Source organism: Empidonax traillii, unplaced genomic scaffold (assembly GCF_003031625.1).
Source record: "Empidonax traillii isolate 1590-97213 ecotype Southwest subspecies unplaced genomic scaffold, ASM303162v1 scaffold565:size409173, whole genome shotgun sequence".
NCBI lineage: Eukaryota > Metazoa > Chordata > Aves > Passeriformes > Tyrannidae > Empidonax > Empidonax traillii.
In genome coordinates, this window is record NW_020955758.1 from 367,600 (window position 1) to 385,105 (window position 17,506).

Below are 17,506 nucleotides of genomic sequence, written 5' to 3' on the forward strand. Positions count from 1 at the left end.
TCCGCTCGGCTACTCTCGGCCGGGCCCGTTCGGCTGAGAGGGCATCGCACAGGCGCGGTGCCGCGCGCAGGCGCAGTGCGCGCCGCTGCCGCCATGAAGTAAGTGTGAGGGGAGCGGGAGGGAGGAATGGGGGAAGGTTTGGTCCCGCCGGTCCCGGCACTGACCGTGCCTCGCCCGCAGCCCCCTGACAAAGGTGAAGCTGATCAACGAGCTGAACGCGCGGGAGGCGGAGCTGGGCGTCCAAGAGGCAGTGTCGTGGCACGCGGAGTACAAGGACAGCGCCTGGATCTTTGTGGGTGCGGGCCGGGCCGGGGGGCGGCGGGGTCGAGCCGGGGGGTGGCGGGGCCGGGCCGGGCCGGGCCCGTTAGGTGCCGGTGACACGTTCCACCCCTCTCCCCGCAGGCGGGCTGCACTACGAGCTGACGGAGGGCGATGTCATCTGCGTGTTCTCGCAGTAAGTGCCGCAGCCCCGGCCCCGCCGCCCGCTCGGGCGCTGCCGGAGGGTGATAACGCTGTGTCTCAGGTACGGCGAGGTCGTCAACATCAACCTCGTGCGGGACAAGAAGACCGGGAAGTCCAAAGGGTTCTGCTTCCTGTGCTATGAGGACCAGAGGAGCACCATCCTGGCTGTGGACAACTTCAATGGGATCAAGGTGAGTGGGGCTCGGGTGTTGCTACCGCGGCTCCCCCGCTGCTGTCCCGGGACCTGCCCGCGGTCTGAGAGCCCGGCCCTTCCAGATCAAGGGACGGACCATCCGCGTGGACCACGTGGCCAACTACCGGCCTCCCAAGGAGTCGGAGGACTGGGATGAGGTGACCAGAGCTCTCCACGCCAAGGGCTGCGGGGTCAAAACGCCGCCTCGCTCCTCGTCCGACTCTCCGTCGGAGGAGGAGGAGGATGTGCCTGTGAAAAAGCAGAAAGGTGAGTGTTCCTGGCAGGCTGGATCCCAGGTGGGATTAAGGGCTGGAGGCTGGGTGGAGAGAAGGGTTGGAGGGAGGAAAATGGGCACGACATGAGGGTGGGGACAAGGTGTTGCTCCAGGGTGCCGAGGAGATGCTGGAAAATGAGGGAGGAGAGAGAGAGAGCAAAGAGGGAAAAGAGTCGTTTTGTCTGAACTGGAAAATTCCGCAGAATGGATCACGATGTTACTGAGTGAAGGGAGTGAGTAGAAGTGCCCAGCCTTGCTGGAAAGAGTGGTAAAGAGGGAAGCAGGATGGCCGCAGCTGGAGGAAGGGTGTCATGGTTGGAAGTGGAGTGGAATCTCCCTGAGGGGGAAGCAGGCTGGGATATTGGGGATATAGGGGAAGAACTCACGGTAGGAGGGGTGCTGGGGCAGTGCCATGAAATGGGGCAGAGCCTGGGGGCTGGGGGGCGCTCCTGGAACTGGGTCCATCCCCAGTCGTGACCCCGTGTTCCAGAGAAGCCGCGGGGCAGGGCGGAGCAGCCCAAGCCAGGCCAGCAGGCCGGGAAGCGGGCGGGCGTGGAGGAACTGCATCCCAGGATCAAGATCAAGAAGGAGAAGGAGGACCCCGGGTACGAGCGCTACGCCAGCGGGAGCTCCGACAGGAACGCAGGGAGCAGGACACAGCGGGATGAAGAACAGCGGCGGCACCAGCGGCCCTCGGAGAGGAAGGGGGACAAGAGCGGTCAGGAGCAGAGGGGACAGAGCAGCTCCTGGGAGGAGCGGGACAAGAGGGAGGAGGCTGGCAGGAGGGGCGATGGCCACGGCAGCCGGCGAGACGTGTCCCCCAGAGGCGGCAGGTCCCGGGAGTCCCATTCCAGGCACAAGGAGCGGAGCTCTGGCAGAGACTCTGGCCGGCACTGAGCCCTGGGAGAGCATTCCAGGGCCAGGGAGGCCCCGAGACTGCCCAAACACCTGCTTCAAGCTCCCAGGGCACTGCAGCTGGACTGTTTGCCTCGTTGGAGCTTCCCTTTGGATGTCATCCTGCCCTGGGCCAGGGCTCTCCCTGTTGGCCTTCAGCGCCGGCCGTGGATGGTGGCAGGAGCTGGGGACTGGGATCAGCAGTATGCTCCCCTGCCCAAAACCCCCAGATCTGTCAGTCCTGGGGGGTGTCCCCCTCTTGCAGTGCGGGAAGAGGCTGGTGGGTGTCCAGTCTGGCCTTGCCTGCTGGGTTTGGGTCCTGTGCCCACCTGGCATCTCCTGGTTCTGCGGTGGATCCGTGGTGGATCCACAGGGATGCACCGCTGTGTCAGGGCCATTCGCTGTGGGTGTGTTTATAGGTCTCTTAATAAAAATTCCTATTTGTCAGAAGCTGGTCCTGGGAGCAGCCTTCCTGTTCCTGATGCTGATTTTGGGCTGATTTGGCTGGAAAATTGGGAACAATGGATGTAGAGTTGAGGGGTGGTGAACAGTGGTGATGGGAGGCATGGGGTTTGGGATGGTTTGAGGTAGATCTGACTCCTACAACGACTAATCCTTCCAGACAGAGTCCACAGCAGTTCCAAGCATGGGGCGCAGAGGGAGCATTTTCCCCATGGAGCAATTGGGACCGAGCCCGGAGGCACCTGATATAGGGACTGGGGTTGGGGCAGACCCAGGGAATTCCCAGTGTGCCGAGCAGGGGGCTCAGCCATCCTGCTCCCGGTGTCCTGGATGGGGCTGTGAGTGTTCTGCTGCCCGTATGTGGAGGGGCTCAGCCCCGTCCTGCTCTCAGTATGCCCTGGGGCACAGGGGGCTGTGACCGTCCTGTTCCCGGTACCCCGGGGGGCTCAGCCCCGTCCTGTTCCCGGTACCCGGGGGGGCTCCGCTCCGCCCCGCCCCGCCCTGCCCGCGCTGCCGGGGGCGGTGCCCGGTCCCTGTGCGGTGCCGCCGGGGGCCGTCGGGGGGCGCGACGGTGCCGGTGCCCGTTCCGGCGGCTGTTCCGGTTCCGGTCCCGGTCCCAGTCCCGGTGGCGGCGGTGCCCGCCCGCCATGCCATGTCCGCGCTCAACTGGAAACCATTCGTGTATGGCGGGCTCGCCTCCATCGTGGCCGAGTTCGGTGAGGCGGCGGGGCCGGCGGGGCGGCGGCGGCAGCGGGGCCGGTCCCGGCGGGCGCTGACGCCGCTGTCCCCGCTGTCCCCGCAGGCACGTTCCCCGTGGACCTCACCAAGACGCGGCTGCAGGTGCAGGGGCAGAGCACCGACGCGCGGTTCCGCGAGGTGCGGTACCGGGGCATGTTCCACGCGCTCTTCCGCATCTGCCGCGAGGAGGGAGGACGGGCCCTGTACTCGGGGTGAGCACCGGGACCCATCGGCGCCGGGACCTCATCGGGACAGGGATCCATCCCATCGGCACCGGGCCCCATCCATCCCGAGACCCCCATAAGCCACGGGTCCTTCCCATCCACCCTGCTCTCCCGCATCCATTCGGCACGGGACCCCCCATCCACACCGGGACTCCCCTACCGGGACCAGGACCCCTCATCCACCCAGGGCTCCCCGATCCACCACAGGACCCTCCCCTCGCCCCCCCCGCATCCGCACCGGCGCCCCCATCTGCCACGGGTCCTCCACCCGGCCCGGCATTTCCTTCCACGCACCCCGGGCTTCCCCACTGCCCACCGCGGGTCCTCCCTCCCACCATCTCTCAGCGCCTGTCCTGGAACCCCTTTCGGTCACAGCATTCCCCCCCCCATCCTGCCCACACTCCCAGCCCATCCCAGTTTCCCTCCTCCACCCTGGCATCCCTCTCTGCCTGCCCGAGGTCCTCTCCGGGTCCCCCCCACCCACCCAGGCCCTTCCCCTCCGCCCACCCTGGCCCCTGCTTCTGTCCTGGCACCCCCTCCCCACCCCAGGCTCCCTCTTCCACCTTCTGTCCTGGCATCCACCCCGACCCAGTTCCCCTCTCCGCTTTGCCCAGCCCAGCCCACCCCTCCTCCCTGCATGCCTCTGTGACCCCCAGGATCCCACCCAGCCCTAAGCCCTGGGGCCGGGGCAGTGGAGATTCCCTGTTTTCCCGAGATGAGGAGCAAGGCCAGGGCTGTGTGGATGCCCGCCCCCAGCACTGGAGGGTGTGTGGGGGCAATCCCAGAGTCATCCCAGGCACCGGAGTGGTGGCAGGGACATGCCTGGCCCCTGGCATTTTGGGGACTGGTGGGAAGGGGCCTGTGCTGGCCCTCAGGGATGCTCAGGGATCGTTCCCCCTCAGGATCGCCCCAGCACTGCTGAGACAGGCATCCTATGGCACCATCAAGATCGGGATCTACCAGAGCCTGAAGCGGCTCTTCGTGGACCGCATGGAAGGTCAGTGTCAGGGAACGGGGCAGCAGGGGCACCTCCCACTGATCCCACACTCTGTTTGTTGTGTGTTCTGCTCATTCCCTGCTCTGTCCTTCCCACCCTGAGATTCCCCTCCACAGGAATGGAGCTCTCTTACTGGGTGCTGTGGTTTTGTCAGTGGTAGCAAGGATCAGTTTCAATCCCAATGGGAACCCTTGATCCCTACCCAAATACCTCCCTCCAGCCAGGCCATGGAATCATAGGAGAGTCCCAGAATCATTTAGGTTGGAAAAGAGCTTCAAGGCTATCCAATCCCACCTGATTCCCACCTTGTCCCCAGCCCAGAGCACTGAGTGCCATGTCCAGTCCTTCCCTGGACACCTTCGGGAATGGGGACTCCACCACCTCCCTGGGCAGCCCCTTCCAGTGCCTGACAGCCCTTTCCATGAAGAAATTCTTCCTGATGTCAAACATGAACCTCCCCTGGCACAGCTTGGGGGGAGTCCTCTCATTCTGTTGAGCCTTTATCTCTGCTTTGCACCTTTGTAGCCAAAAAAAAAATCACCCAGTTCCACCCTCCTGCTGTGGGTAGGGACACCGTCCACTATCCCAGGTTGCTTCAAGCCTCGTCCAGCCTGACCTTGAACGCTTTCAGGCATGGGGCAGCCACAGCTTCTCTGAGCAACCTGTGGATTGGAACTGTGGGACTCAACTCTGTAGCTTTGGCCCTGACTGTAAAGGTGAGATGCCACCAGTGCCCTTGACCTGTGCCCTCTGCTCAGGAGGCCTCTGCAGCTCCTCCTTGGGCAGTGGAGCAGCAGGAGTCTGGTGGATGCTCCCTGAGGGAGCACTGAGATCTGCAGGGGTGGTTTTCATCCCTGGGTTGACATGAGGGAATGTTGTAACTATTCCAACCTGGGAAAGCAGGGTGGGCGGGCGAGATGCAGCACACTAATGGCATGGAACTGTGTCAGAGGAGGTTTAGGTGGGATATCAGGAAAAGTTCTTCCCCCAGAGGGTGGTTGGCACTGAACAGGCTCCCCAGGGCAGTGGGCACAGCCCCAAGGCTGCCAGAGCTCCAGGAGGGTTTGGACAAGTGTTGGGGTGTCCTGGGCAGGGCGAGGAGTTGGAGTCGATGATCCTTGTGGATCATCCAACTCAGGAGATGCTGTGGTTCACTAGAGCTCCTTTCCGGGGTTGCTCTGTCCCCAGTAACGTCCCTCCCTGCTCCAGTAACGCCTCTCCCTGCCTGATTCTGTCCGTGTACACAGGCCCCTCCTCGCTGTTCCAGCCTTTCCAGCTGTGAGCTCCGTGCCTGAATGTTTGTCTCCCTACAGGCCTGGGGCAGCCAGTGGCCTGGTCTCCTCTGGGAAGTGCCGTGGTCAGTACCAGCAAAGTGCTGTGCCTTTTCCCAACGTAACCATCACCCTAATACTGGGCCTGGAAGTCTCAGGTTATTCCCTGGAACTAATCCCATCTAACTCCCCGCGTGGTCCCAGTCCTCAGCTGGCTCTGGGTGGCTGTGTGGTCTCACTGGAGCCAAAACCATTTGGTATCAGGTGGCCTTGAGAAGTGCTGGGTTGTCTCTCTCTGTCCTGGCTTGTCCCTATCATGAGAAATCCATCACTGGACACTGGAATGTCAGATAATTGTTCATAATTTTCATGTGCCCCTTGATTTTCCTTCTCATCAATCAGACCTGCCCCTCTGAGAGAATGCATTGCTGAGTGTCCCAGCTGCCACCTCCTGTCCCTGGCAGGTGTGGGGACAGACCTGCCACGACCTGTGGCACCTGCCCAGCCCCTGCTCCTGCAGCTTCACTGTCAGATTTGAGAACTGAGCTGCTCTGCTCTTTCCAGCCCTTGTTCCATCCCACCTGTGCCCCCTCCCGTGGGGTCTGTAGGGTCTGACCTTCTTTCCTTGCTTGCAGATGAAACGTTGCTCATCAATGTGATCTGTGGGGTGGTCTCGGGGGTCATCTCCTCTGCGCTGGCCAATCCCACAGATGTGCTGAAGGTAAGGGCAGCTCTTGGCCAGCACTTGGCTGGCTGGGGGACCTGTGGGAGGTGCAGCTCAGTGCTCCCTGAGCCACCAGTTCTGCTAATTTGGGCTTTTCTAATAAATGGAGACCGAAGCCCAGAGCAATTAACAGCAAAAAACACAGCTCTTAAAGATCACAGAATCCCAGAAGGGTTTGGGCTGGAAGGGACCTTAAAGCTCATCTTGTCTCACTTCTTTGACATGGGCAGGGGCACCTTCCACTGTCCCAGGTTGCTCCAAGCCCTGTCCAGCCTGGCCTTGGACACTTCCAGGGGTGAGGCAGTCGCAGCTTCCCTGGGCAACAAAGGTCATGAAATTTGTTGTGGTGAAGGATGGAGGCTGCATTATCCGGCCTGGGCAAGGTGAGCAGGTGGCAGCCAGTTCCTCACACCTGCCCTGCTGCTCTCTCCTTGGTCACTGTGCTGGCACTGCCTGGTGCGTGGAGTGAGCAGAGCCCAGTGGGGACTTCCTGGTGCCCTGGAGTCAGGGTAGCCCTGCTCTGGGCTGAGAGAGCCTGGAGAGCTTCCCTATGCTTCTCCCTGTGTAGATCCACTTTCTTGGGCTGCTTCCAGAGCAGGAAGGCCTCATCCCTCATGTCTCTGTGCTCCCACCCTGCTGCTCTCACTGCTCCTTGCCTGCTGCTATCTTTGGCCATATGGTTTGCAGGGAGAGAGACGTGGAGAGCAGTGTCTGCTCTGAGCTGCTCTGTGTTCCTGCTCCCAGGAGTTCCATGGTGCTGGTGTCCCTGGTGTCCCTGCCCTCTGGGGCAGGTGCTGATGTCAGGACATGTGCTGGTGTCTACCTGATGACTCTCCTCTTCCTTCCAGATCCGAATGCAGGCTCAGGGCAGCTTGTTCCAGGGCGGGATGATCGGCAGCTTCATTGACATCTACCAGCAGGAAGGTACCCGAGGCCTCTGGAGGGTGAGCACCAGCTCTCAGAATCCCCCACCGGCAGCAGAACTAACAAAAACCTTATGGAAGCGGGTGCTCTCTTAGCAGGGAGCACCTGGAACCCCTTCCTGCTCCTTAAACCACCTCTCTTGTGGGGCAGAATCTTTCCTGGTGTTGAAATCGGTGGGGAAGGTGAGGAGGTGACAGCCTGGTGTGCTGGCAGGACGGAAGCAGCGTGCAGTTAATTATTCTGGAATCACACTGCCTGGGTGGAGGGATCCTCCTGGGCTTTAGAGCAGAGTTGGTCTGCCTGAAAAGCTGCAGGGAGGACACGGGGAAGACTGTCAGGAAAAGGCCCTGAGAGGGAGCTGTGGGATGTGCCACTGGGTGCAGGCCCCTCGAGCGGCTTGTGAGGGTGTCCCTGCCCCACAGGGTGTTGTCCCCACGGCCCAGCGAGCTGCCATCGTGGTGGGGGTGGAGCTGCCGGTCTACGACATCACCAAGAAGCATTTGATCCTGTCAGGCCTCATGGGGGACACCATCTTCGCCCACTTCGTGTGAGTATCTGCTGCTCTCTGCAGGCCTGGAGGGGTGTGTGGAGCAGAGGAGCCAGGTGGGACCCGGAGGGATTTGCTGGTGGAGCGAGCGCTCTGGGGCTGCAGGGAACAGGCTCGGTGCTTCTGAGGGATCTGCTCTGTTGGCTGGAGCAGCTCAGAGTGGGCAGCAAGTGCAGAATCATTAGGGTTGGGTAAGACCTCAAAGACCACTTGTTCCCTCCAGCACTGCCAAGGCCACCACTAAACTACCCCCACATCCCCAGACAGACCTCCCTGGGGAAGGACCTGGCAGAAATCCTTTGATGACGTGAAAAATGCCACTTTTCAGCTGGCTGATGGCCAGAAACGCTGTTGCCCCATGTCTGTGCCCTGATATGAACCAAGCTGGTGCCTGGTACCTGTAACAATCCCTTGAAAGCTGCTCCAGTCCCTGGTCCTCAGCTGATCAGACCCTATCAACTTGCAGCCAGTGCTGTGAGAGCTTTGAGAGATGAACAAACACGAAGCTGACAGGGCCCTGAGTAACCTGAGCAGAGCTGGGCAGAGATCACTAAAGTCCTTTTTCACTTCATTTCCCTGTTCTTCAGCTGGAGGTGCTTCAGGGCTTCCTGAAGCAATTGGTTTTGCCTGCTGTGGGTGAAAGGAGCACTAGACCCTACATGGAGAGGGGAAAACCGGCAGCTCAGTGATCCCTCCTGCTACCTTTGCTCTTCCCCCTTCCCAGAGAAGTGTTTGCTCTAATGGGAAGGATGTGAGCTCCCAGGGGCTGCCTTCAGGTCTGTGTCACCTGGGCAGCACCTGGGACCTTTTCAGGGCTGCAGGCATCTCTGTGGAACCAGCTGCAGGCTCAGACGAGGGTCTGGAATTAGCTGAGCTGAGCATTTCCTTCCCCAGAGCTCTCTGGGGTCCTGTGGTGTTCCAGGTCCTGCCGCTGCCCCTTTTCCAGGTGGGAGCACGCGGTGCAGCTCCTGTTTACTGCTAGATGCCTTTCATAAAATCCAGTGGGAGGTTCTTTGTGCCCTGCCTGAGCGGGAGTGGCCGTGTTCAGGGCTGTCCCTGTCCTGATTTGGGGGGTGTAGTTCCAGCTTCACATGTGGGCTGGCGGGGGCCATCGCCTCCAACCCCGTGGACGTGGTGCGGACACGGATGATGAACCAGCGGGCGATCGTGGGCAGCACGGAGCTCTACAAGGGCACTCTGGATGGCCTCGTGAAGGTAAGGGGGATAGAGGTGGGCACATCCCTGTCCTGGGAGGCTGGCTGAGTCCTAGCACCACGCTGATGGGAACAGTGAGATCCTGCAGCCACAGAACATGTCCTCAGCAAGTGTGTCACACAGACAGGGAAGGGCCCAGAGTCACTTCCTGAGGTTGTCACTGCCAGCCTGAGCATCCTCCCAGCTTTCTGGGACAAAATTTAGGCTGTGATGCAGTTAATTAGGTTCAGAGACTGCAAGTACACCTGCATGGGCCTGTCTGCTCCCTGCAGCTGCTGGGGAGAGTCATTGTGTCACACGGGGCACTGGGGACGTGGGCAGAGTGTGGGCCTGGCGTGTCTCCTAATCTACCTGTCTCTTCTCCTCCCAGACATGGAAGAGTGAGGGCTTCTTTGCACTCTACAAAGGCTTTTGGCCCAACTGGCTTCGGCTGGGTCCCTGGAACATCATTGTATCCTTCTGTGCACTGCTGGGAGGTGGATGGGGGACAAGGGGAGAACCGAGCTGGGAAGGGCAGAGCAGGGCTGATACCCCACTGGTGACCCTGGTGGGCACCTCTGGTGGTTTCTGTAGAGCCAGTGCTTTGAGGACTTGACTGAGACCTTCCCTGTGGCCTGGGCTGTGGGAGGTGCTGCAGTTCCTGGATCTGCTCCTGTTCAGGAGGGAATCCTGGGGAGCATTCTGGTGCTGAGGGAGGTGCTGATCCACTGTGCAGGACCAGCAGTGCCCGTATGCTCACCCAGACCCTTCTGCCTCTGAAACTGGGTGGGGAATTTACTGTAGAGAGCTCCCAGTCTGGGCTTGGAGCCACCTCTTCCTCTCTGGTCTGGGCAGGGCTGGGCCGGTTTGCTCTGGGTCAGTCTCTCTCCTGTCCTTGCACCCCCTGCCCCCCAGCTGTGTTCTACCTGTGCACATCAGTTTGTGCTGCCTGGGCTAGGAGCTCCCCATGTGGGTCTCCACCAGCTGTGCTGATGCTCTGCCCACCCTGCCAAGGCTTCTGCCTCACGTCTCTGTCCCAATTCCTTGACGTTCCCTTCAGTTTTTTATCACATACGAGCAGTTGAAGCGCCTCCCGTTCTGACAGCTGCCTTCATCTCACCAGAGTCACCCTCGGGGCCGGCAGCAGAGCTGTGCTGCCACCTCCCTCCTCATCCCACCGTCCCCATGTCGTGGTGTTTGGTACCTGTGGGCTGGGCTCCCCCCCTCAAATGCATGGTCCCTGGAGCACGAGCTGGCTGGGATAGCCGGGAGCCCGCGGCAGGAGCTGCATGTTTCCCACCGGGAGGTGTACGTGTGCCTGGGCCTGCAGGAATATCTTCTGTGAAGATCTGTGCATTCCAGTGGCCTTCAGGACACTGTGGCTCGTGGGTTGGCAGTGTGGGTGTCCTCCCGTGCCCGTGGGGTGGGGCTGGGGCCCTGGAAGGTGCCATTGTCATGTTTATTGCAGAACTGTAACTCCATTAAATTATTTATTGACCAGATGGCTCGAGTTTGGGTCTGATTTACTGCAGGGATGTCTGCCCTTGCTGTTATTCACCACACCATATATACCTTTTTTCTCCATATATTTGTATAAGAGCAATCTGTGGGATTCATTACAACAGAGGAGTTTCTAAACCCAAGTTTGTTCGTGTCAGAAAGTGATGCTGTTGCCTTCTCAGGACAGTTTTGCCAAAATTGGTCTCTTAGCTTACTGCTCAATGCTTATGTTATTTTTGCTTAGATCATTTGTCAGTGATGTAACCACAGGTAATGTGGTTTAAAGGTGAACTCAGCACTTGAAAATGGTGGCTGTGACACGGCTGGTGCTGAGCAGAATATCCAGCAGGGTATTTTGCTCATCCTCTTCTGGTTTTTTTGGTTATTTTTTTAGTGTTTATGGCTATGAAAGCAAACGGCTCTTATGTTCCTGCTCACTTTCCTGTTTGTGGAGTGTCTTTAGTTTGGATGAAGGTCCCTTGTGACAGCACCGTGTCCTGGCTGGGCCTGCTGTGAGCAGAGTTTCTGTGCAGATCACACAAGGAATGTTCAGACAAATCCAGCTGGGAAAAATTAGAGGGAATTGGTTTTGCAAAGGCAAATATGCCTTTGCAGCTGCAGGTGTAGTGAAGGTGCTGAGCTTTTGGACTTAAACCCTGCCTTGAACAGGTCTTTTAGTGTAGGGCCCAGCTCAGCAGGCCAGAGGGTTGTTGTCAGAATTAAACTGTCCATACAATCTCCCAGGAATGGGCAGTGATGGACTGGGGGTGAACAAGGTTCCTGTGCCTCACCTGGCTGAGGGTTTCCAAACATGACGAAGTAAATAAGTCCTTTATTTATTAAATAAATAATCCACCATATGTGGTGGGTGAACACAAGTCTGAGGTGTGTTTTAGCTGCGGTTCATGATCTTTTGGGTTTCTCCAGTACTGGAGCCATTTCTGTGCAGATCCAGTTGTTTTAGGGCTAATCCTCTGACAGTTCCCTGCTGTTCCTCAGGCTGGTACAGGGACCAATGCTAGACAAGTGTCCCCACAGCCACTTTGCTGCATTTCTCAGCTGTAAGGTGCTTGGTGAGAGGCTGTTCTGTCCCCTTTTCTTCCTCCTGTTGGACCAGCTCCCATGGATGGCTTTGGAGGTGCTCCTTCTGCTCTGGGACCTCATTCCCCCAGGAACTCCTTCCTAGAAGCGCTCCTGAAACGTGTTGTCATTTGTGCTCAGGCTGACGTGTCTCTCTGTCTGACCTTGTCCGTGCTGTGCCAGGTGATGTGTGAGAGCACACCTTAGTGGTCTGTACCTGCTCTCCTGCACCCACAGGAAGGTCCCCGGGGTTGAACTCTGACACAGAAGGGGTTCGAGGTGCCCTGGGAACAAGTCACAGCCCTCCCCAAGTGTTTAAGGTAGAAATATGTGCGGTCCTGCCACAGTAAAGATAAAATAGTCAGTGAACCAGGACAGGGAGGCGCTGGCTCTTTCTCCACACTGCCCTGAAAATCCTCCCTTCACCTTGATATCGTGCCATGGGGTTTGAACCCTCTCCAGCATCAGGGGAAAGACTCCCCAGATGTCTCCCTGGGCCAACAAAAGAAGAAGGGGTTTAAGGTCACCGGAACCCTTCCCATGGCCACCTGCAGTGCAGACCCAGAGTATTCCTGGGAGGCCTGCCTGCTCCAGAGCTCCAGCCAGTGCCCATCATTCCTGTATCTGCTGCACCTTCCCTCCCCACCACAGTGCCCATGTCCTGTTCAGCCTCTCCCTGGGTTACTGTTTGACAGAGGAAAGCTCGGACCTGCCTCGTTTCCTGGCAGCTCAGATTTTTCCGGCTCATGAGGCAGGAGAGGGCTTGTGGCACTTTGTATAAGGGATGGAGCAGTCACTGTCACAGCCTGTGAGAGTCAACCCACTCCAGGGGGTGTAGGGGACGTGATGGGTGGATGTTGTGGGATTCTGTAAGACAAGGATGTGGCGGCTTTGCTTCCATGAATTTCTTTGTTACAAGTTCCTATTAGTGAGGTAAATACACTGGTGATTAGTAAAGCAATTGTGTGTCTACAGAATTAGTATATTTTAGTATTATTTATATTTTTTATCACATACATAAATTGCATTTGAAGTATCATGGCACAGTTCATTAAACTCTTCCAGGAGCGAGGTCTGTTGACGAAGGACAAAGTCTCTCTTTGGATATGATCCATGTGGAGCCTGGGACCAGCCTGGAGTTCCCAGGGGTTCTGAAGGACTGTGTAGGGGGAGCTCTTGGAGAGAGAGGGGCTCCTTTTGGACAACAGCCAGTTACTTCTGCATGGATCCATGAGTGCACAGAGGACACCAGCTCTTGGAGCAGCTGGGTTTTGGGGCCTCCGAGGATGCCCTGGGCTCCCTGCTGTGCTTGCCAAGGTTTCTGTCTTGCAGACTCCCAGCTGTGCCTGCTGGGTTCCCAGACTGGCAGATGTTTCTCCATCTGTATTTGAGCAGACATCCCTTCTCAGTGCTTTTCCTCACCGTAACTAGGTCGCCTTCACAGCTGCTGCTCTGGCAAGGAGTTGGTGGTATTCCCTTGATCCCTGCAGGAAGAGGCTTCCCTGGGTTTGGCAGTGACCCCCAGGAGCCCCACAGGCTGTGTCAGGCTTTGGGAACTCTCTGTGATTGTCTCCATTCCCAGTTCCCATGTCTGGGCAGGCACTGCTCTGCTCGATCCCCTGGTCCCCAGTGGGGGACAGCCACCGCCCCATGTGCCACCGTGGCAGCTTCCTGCCCAGGTGCTCACTGCTCTCCCCTCTGCTCCAGGGTTGTCTGGAAACGTGGCTGGAGGGGAGGGACCTCAGTGGGCACAGCGGGTGCTGCGAGTCCAGCGGTCCCTTCCACAGGCAGGCATTGGCAGAGCTCCGCTTCCCTGAGAGACACCGCTGCTCCCCAGGATCCCACTGCTCCCCAGGATCCCACTGCTCCCCAGGATCCCACTGCTCCCCAGAGAGTGAGGGGCTGCACCTACCACCGGCCTGCACCTGCTGAGAGGCCCCAGGTGAGGGGTGCCTGAGAATCGTGTTGGGGTCGTGCCATCCTTGTGCTGTGCCCTGCAGGGGACAGCCATGGGCAGCTGGGCAGTGGGAGCCATCCTCGCCCTGCTGGCCTCACTCATCATCGCTGCCAATGTGCTGGTGGCCGTCGTCCTCCTCTTCCTCATCCAGAAGAGCAGCTCCAAGGGGCTCTGTTTCGTCCTCAATCTCGCCATCGCGGACACCATGGTTGGCTTCACAGTCATGGGTCTGGCCATAGACGAGATTTCCCAGCCCTTTTACCCTTCCCAGAACTTCTGCACCCTCAGAATGGCTTTTGTGATCTCCTCTTCTGCTGCCTCCATCTTGTCCCTGATCCTGGTTGCGTGCGACAGGCACCTGGCGATCCGGAAGCCTTTCCACTATTTCCAGCTGGTGACAGGCCTAAGGATTGGGATATGCTTGGTGGGGCTCTGGCTGGTTGCTGCCACCGCTGGCTTCCTCCCGGTCTTCCTCCCATACCTCCAGAAGTTCTCCAACCGTGGGAAGTGCTCCTTCTTCCACATCTTCCACCCTGCCTACCTGCTCACCCTGTTCACTATGGGCTTCTTCCCCGCGCTCTTCCTCTTCCTCTACTTCTACTGTGACATGCTGAAGATCGCCTTGGTGCATGTGCAGCACATCCAGGAGGTGGAGCAGGCCGGGCTGGCGGGGGGCTGCCCCCCACCCCGCACCATCAGCGACATGAAGGCCATGCGCACGGTCGCCACGCTCATCGGCTGCTTCACCCTCTCCTGGCTGCCCTTCTTCATCGCCAGCATCGTGCTGATGTTCTGCACCCAGTGCTTCCCCTACAAAGTCATCGAGAACTTCCTCTGGCTGCTGGGGCTGGGGAACTCCCTCCTGAACCCGCTGCTCTATTCCTGCTGGCAGAGAGATGTGAGGCTCCAGCTCTCCCACCTGGCTGCAGACGTGAAGAGGAGGGTCCTGCTCCACCTCGGCAAGGGTCGCTGTTTCCCTGGCAGAGACCCCAAGCCTCTCCCTGCCGTGTCCTGCCTGCAGCTCCAGGACTGACTCAGTAAGGAGCAGCTGCCTCCAGCTTCCCAGCTCCCCTCCTGCATCGTGACCATGAACTCAGGGCCTGCCAGCTGTGGAGGAGATCCCAGAGGGGTGGGACTAATCTGGACGCCAATTCCCAGACATCCCAGACATTCCCTACCAGATTCCATCCTGCCCACTGCCCCACAACCCACAGCACAGCCGGCTCCCCACCAGCCCCAGGTATCCCAGGTTGCAGATCTTCCCCGAAAAGCCTCCGCTGGAGCAGCCTCGTGTCTCCTGGACCAAGCCCTGCCACTCACTCCACAGGCAAAGACCCTTCAGCCATCGCTGCCCGGCTTCCCCTGGCCCCCCTGCCCTCCCCTCTGCCTGCAGCACTGGCTCCATGGGCAGTGAGCCCATGGGGGCACAGAGGGGGCTCCATCCTCTTGGCTTGGCCCCGGCAGAAAAGGCTGGGAGGGGTGTGAACATCCTCAAGCTCTCCTGGACCACAGGCACTCCCACTCCCTTCCCAAACCCTGCTCCAGGCTGTGCCCACCAGAGGCAAAGGTGAGGGGGTGGGTTTGGGCATGGGGGACACAGAGGAGCTTGGCAGCAGCTGTGGCTGTGTGGAGGCTGGAGTGAGTTGGGGCAGGGGGCAGTCTCGGGGATGGGGGACAGCCCCACGAGTTGGGTGCAGCACAGGTTGTGCTGTTGCTGTTTGCCTGGGCTGTAAAGCGAGTTAATGAGTAACTGGCTGAACAGGGAGCAGGAGGACTGCCTGCCTGGGAGCCAGGAAGATCCCCACGCAGGAGAGCTGCCATGTCCCACCCAGGATTTGGGACTGGAAGTGTTCCTGTACATTTGCTCATCCCATGGGAGCACTCTGCCTGCTCTGCAGTGGTGGCCACATGGCTGTCCCTGCCAGAGGTTATAATATTTAACTGATTCCCATAAAATCATCCCATTTAATCCATGTGGCAAGAAAACTTCCCTTAAAAGCTGTTTATTTGCTAAAAATGTACCCTAGCCTGAAAATGAAGGTGATCTGCATGAAGTAGCAGCTGTTTCCACCTCTGCCCTTGCACCACTGGCAGACACGAAGGCTCAGGGCCGTATCCAGTTGCATCCAGAACCTGCCTTGGTGGCATGGCTTTCCCCATCCTAGAGGAAGAGGCAGAAATAAAGGTGCCTTTATAACAAACCAAACCAAGGGGTCCTCTGCGACAGCCCCCTCCACCTGGGAAGGGCCTGGGACCAGGTACCACACAGCAGCTGCTGTTCCTGGCTGTGCCAGATGGACTGAGCCTGAGGGAAGGCTGCCTGGCTCCGTGGGAGGATGTAGGTGGATCTAGCCGGTGGATCCAGCCTGATTCAGCTCTGGGGATCAACACATCATCTCCCTGCAACGGGGCTTTGCTGCCTGTTCTTGGTGACACCCGACCTCCGCCGGCTGTTGCTTTGATTATCCTCATCCTCACCAAATCTCTGGTACTGCCACAGTCAGTCCCTGCCTCCCTTTAACGCCTTCTCACAGCGGGTACCAGTGGGAATAGGCACACTTTAGATGTGGACCCCTTGCTGCTTCCCAAGCTTCCCGACTGCTGGCTCTGCCTGGAGTGGGGCCAGCTGCCAGCAGCGTGTGCTCTGAGGCTGCAGGTCTGGATAAACGTGAGGAGCAGGAGTCCTGGCTGTGCAAGATCCCCCATCCAAGCAGGATCATGGCTCGGGCAGCCTCCTTGGTGCCATGGACACAGCACGGCGGCTTGGTACTGAAGGGAGCCTGCAAGAGAGCTGGGGATGGACTTTGGACAAGGGCCTGGAGTGACAGGACAGGGGGGAATGGCTTCTCACTGCCAGAGGGCAGGGTTAGATGGGATATTGGGAAGGAATTGTACCCTGTGAGGGTGGGGAGGCCCTGGCACAGGTTGCCCAGGGAAGCTGTGGCTGCCCCATCCCTGGAAGTGTCCAAGGCCAGGTTGGATGGGGCTTGGAGCAACCTGGGCTAGTGGAAGGTGTCCCTGCAGGATAGCCTGGAGCAGCAGCCGTTCCTTGTGAGGCCACGCCTGCCTCCATCCCTCGTCCCACCGCTGCTCCAGCCCGCAGTGACCGCAGAGCGCCGCGGGAGCGGCTGGAGCGGGGTGGGCGTAGGGAGGCCGTGGAGGGAGGAGGGATGGGGTCATCCTGCCCCGCGGGAAAAGAGGGAAGGATGCAGGGCGCTCCCCCCGCTTCTGCCTTGCGCCGAATAAACGCTTTTGTGCCGGGCTGGTCTCTGCTCCGCTACCGGGGGGTCGGCGGCTCTGCCCTGGGCCGCGGAGGGCGGACACACAGCCGGGGCGGGGGAAGGGAGAACGAGACCAGCGGACCCGGGGGACGCGGGGGAGAGGCTGCGAGGCCGCCTGGTCCCGGTGGGATGTTCCTGGGGGGCCGGTCCCGGTGGGGTGGGGTTGGTCCCGGTGGGACGCGGACGCGGCCAATGGGATGGTCCCAGTGGGATGGGGCCCTGTGCTGCATATGGGGAAGAACTTCTTCATCGTACCGGGTGACCGCGCACTGGAACAGACTGCCCAGAGAGGGTGTGGAGTCTCTCCCTCACTGGGGATATTCCAGAAACCTCTGGACGCAATCTCGTGACACGTGCTCTGGGATGACCCTGCTTGAGCAAAGGAGGCTGGACCAGACGACCCACTGTGATCCCTTCCAACCTGACGCATTCTGGGATTCTGTGGTGCCGGTGGGATGCGGCTGGTGGGATGGGGTAGGTCCCGGTGGGATGGGGCCGGGGCCGGTAGGATGTTCCCGGTGGGTTGTTCCAGGTGGGATGTTTCTGGGGGGGCTGGTCCCAGTGGGATGTTCCCGGTGGGCTGTTCCTAGGAGGTTGATCCCGGTGGGATGGGGCCAGTGCCGGTAGGCTGTTCGCAGGGGGCTGGTCCCAGTGGGATCTTCCCAGTGGGCCGGTCCTGGTGGGATGTTCCGGGGGATTGGGGCGGTCCTGGTGGGTTGTTCCCGGTGGGTTGTTCCCAGTGGGATGTTCCGGGGGGGGCCGGTCCCGGTGGGATGTTCCGGGG

General features: G+C 59.5%; 3 protein-coding genes across 3 annotated transcripts in view; all 3 read left to right on the forward strand.

Moving 5' to 3' along the window:
* SLC25A14 (solute carrier family 25 member 14) overlaps positions 1-10,411 on the forward strand; it is a 20,235-nt gene extending 9,824 nt beyond the window's left edge. The window contains exons 2-10 of the mRNA XM_027897893.1: positions 2,906-3,001; positions 3,088-3,235; positions 4,150-4,244; positions 6,151-6,236; positions 7,088-7,183; positions 7,586-7,710; positions 8,790-8,925; positions 9,296-9,376; positions 9,965-10,411. Of these exons, the coding sequence (XP_027753694.1) occupies positions 2,938-3,001; positions 3,088-3,235; positions 4,150-4,244; positions 6,151-6,236; positions 7,088-7,183; positions 7,586-7,710; positions 8,790-8,925; positions 9,296-9,376; positions 9,965-10,006 (873 nt within the window). The 5' untranslated portion in view covers positions 2,906-2,937 and the 3' untranslated portion in view covers positions 10,007-10,411. The remainder of the gene's footprint in view (positions 1-2,905; positions 3,002-3,087; positions 3,236-4,149; positions 4,245-6,150; positions 6,237-7,087; positions 7,184-7,585; positions 7,711-8,789; positions 8,926-9,295; positions 9,377-9,964) is intronic.
* RBMX2 (RNA binding motif protein X-linked 2) lies at positions 76-2,273 on the forward strand. The gene is made up of 6 exons (XM_027897892.1): positions 76-98; positions 181-296; positions 403-454; positions 524-653; positions 739-922; positions 1,420-2,273. Exons 1-6 carry the CDS (start codon positions 94-96, stop codon positions 1,824-1,826), a joined length of 894 nt encoding a protein of 297 aa, XP_027753693.1. The 5' UTR covers positions 76-93; the 3' UTR covers positions 1,827-2,273.
* Positions 10,412-13,493: 3,082 nt separating the features above from the next.
* On the forward strand, positions 13,494-14,474 carry GPR119 (G protein-coupled receptor 119). The gene has a single exon (XM_027897862.1). The coding sequence runs from the start codon at positions 13,494-13,496 to the stop codon at positions 14,472-14,474; it is 981 nt and encodes a 326-aa protein (XP_027753663.1).
* Positions 14,475-17,506: the final 3,032 nt, after the last annotated feature.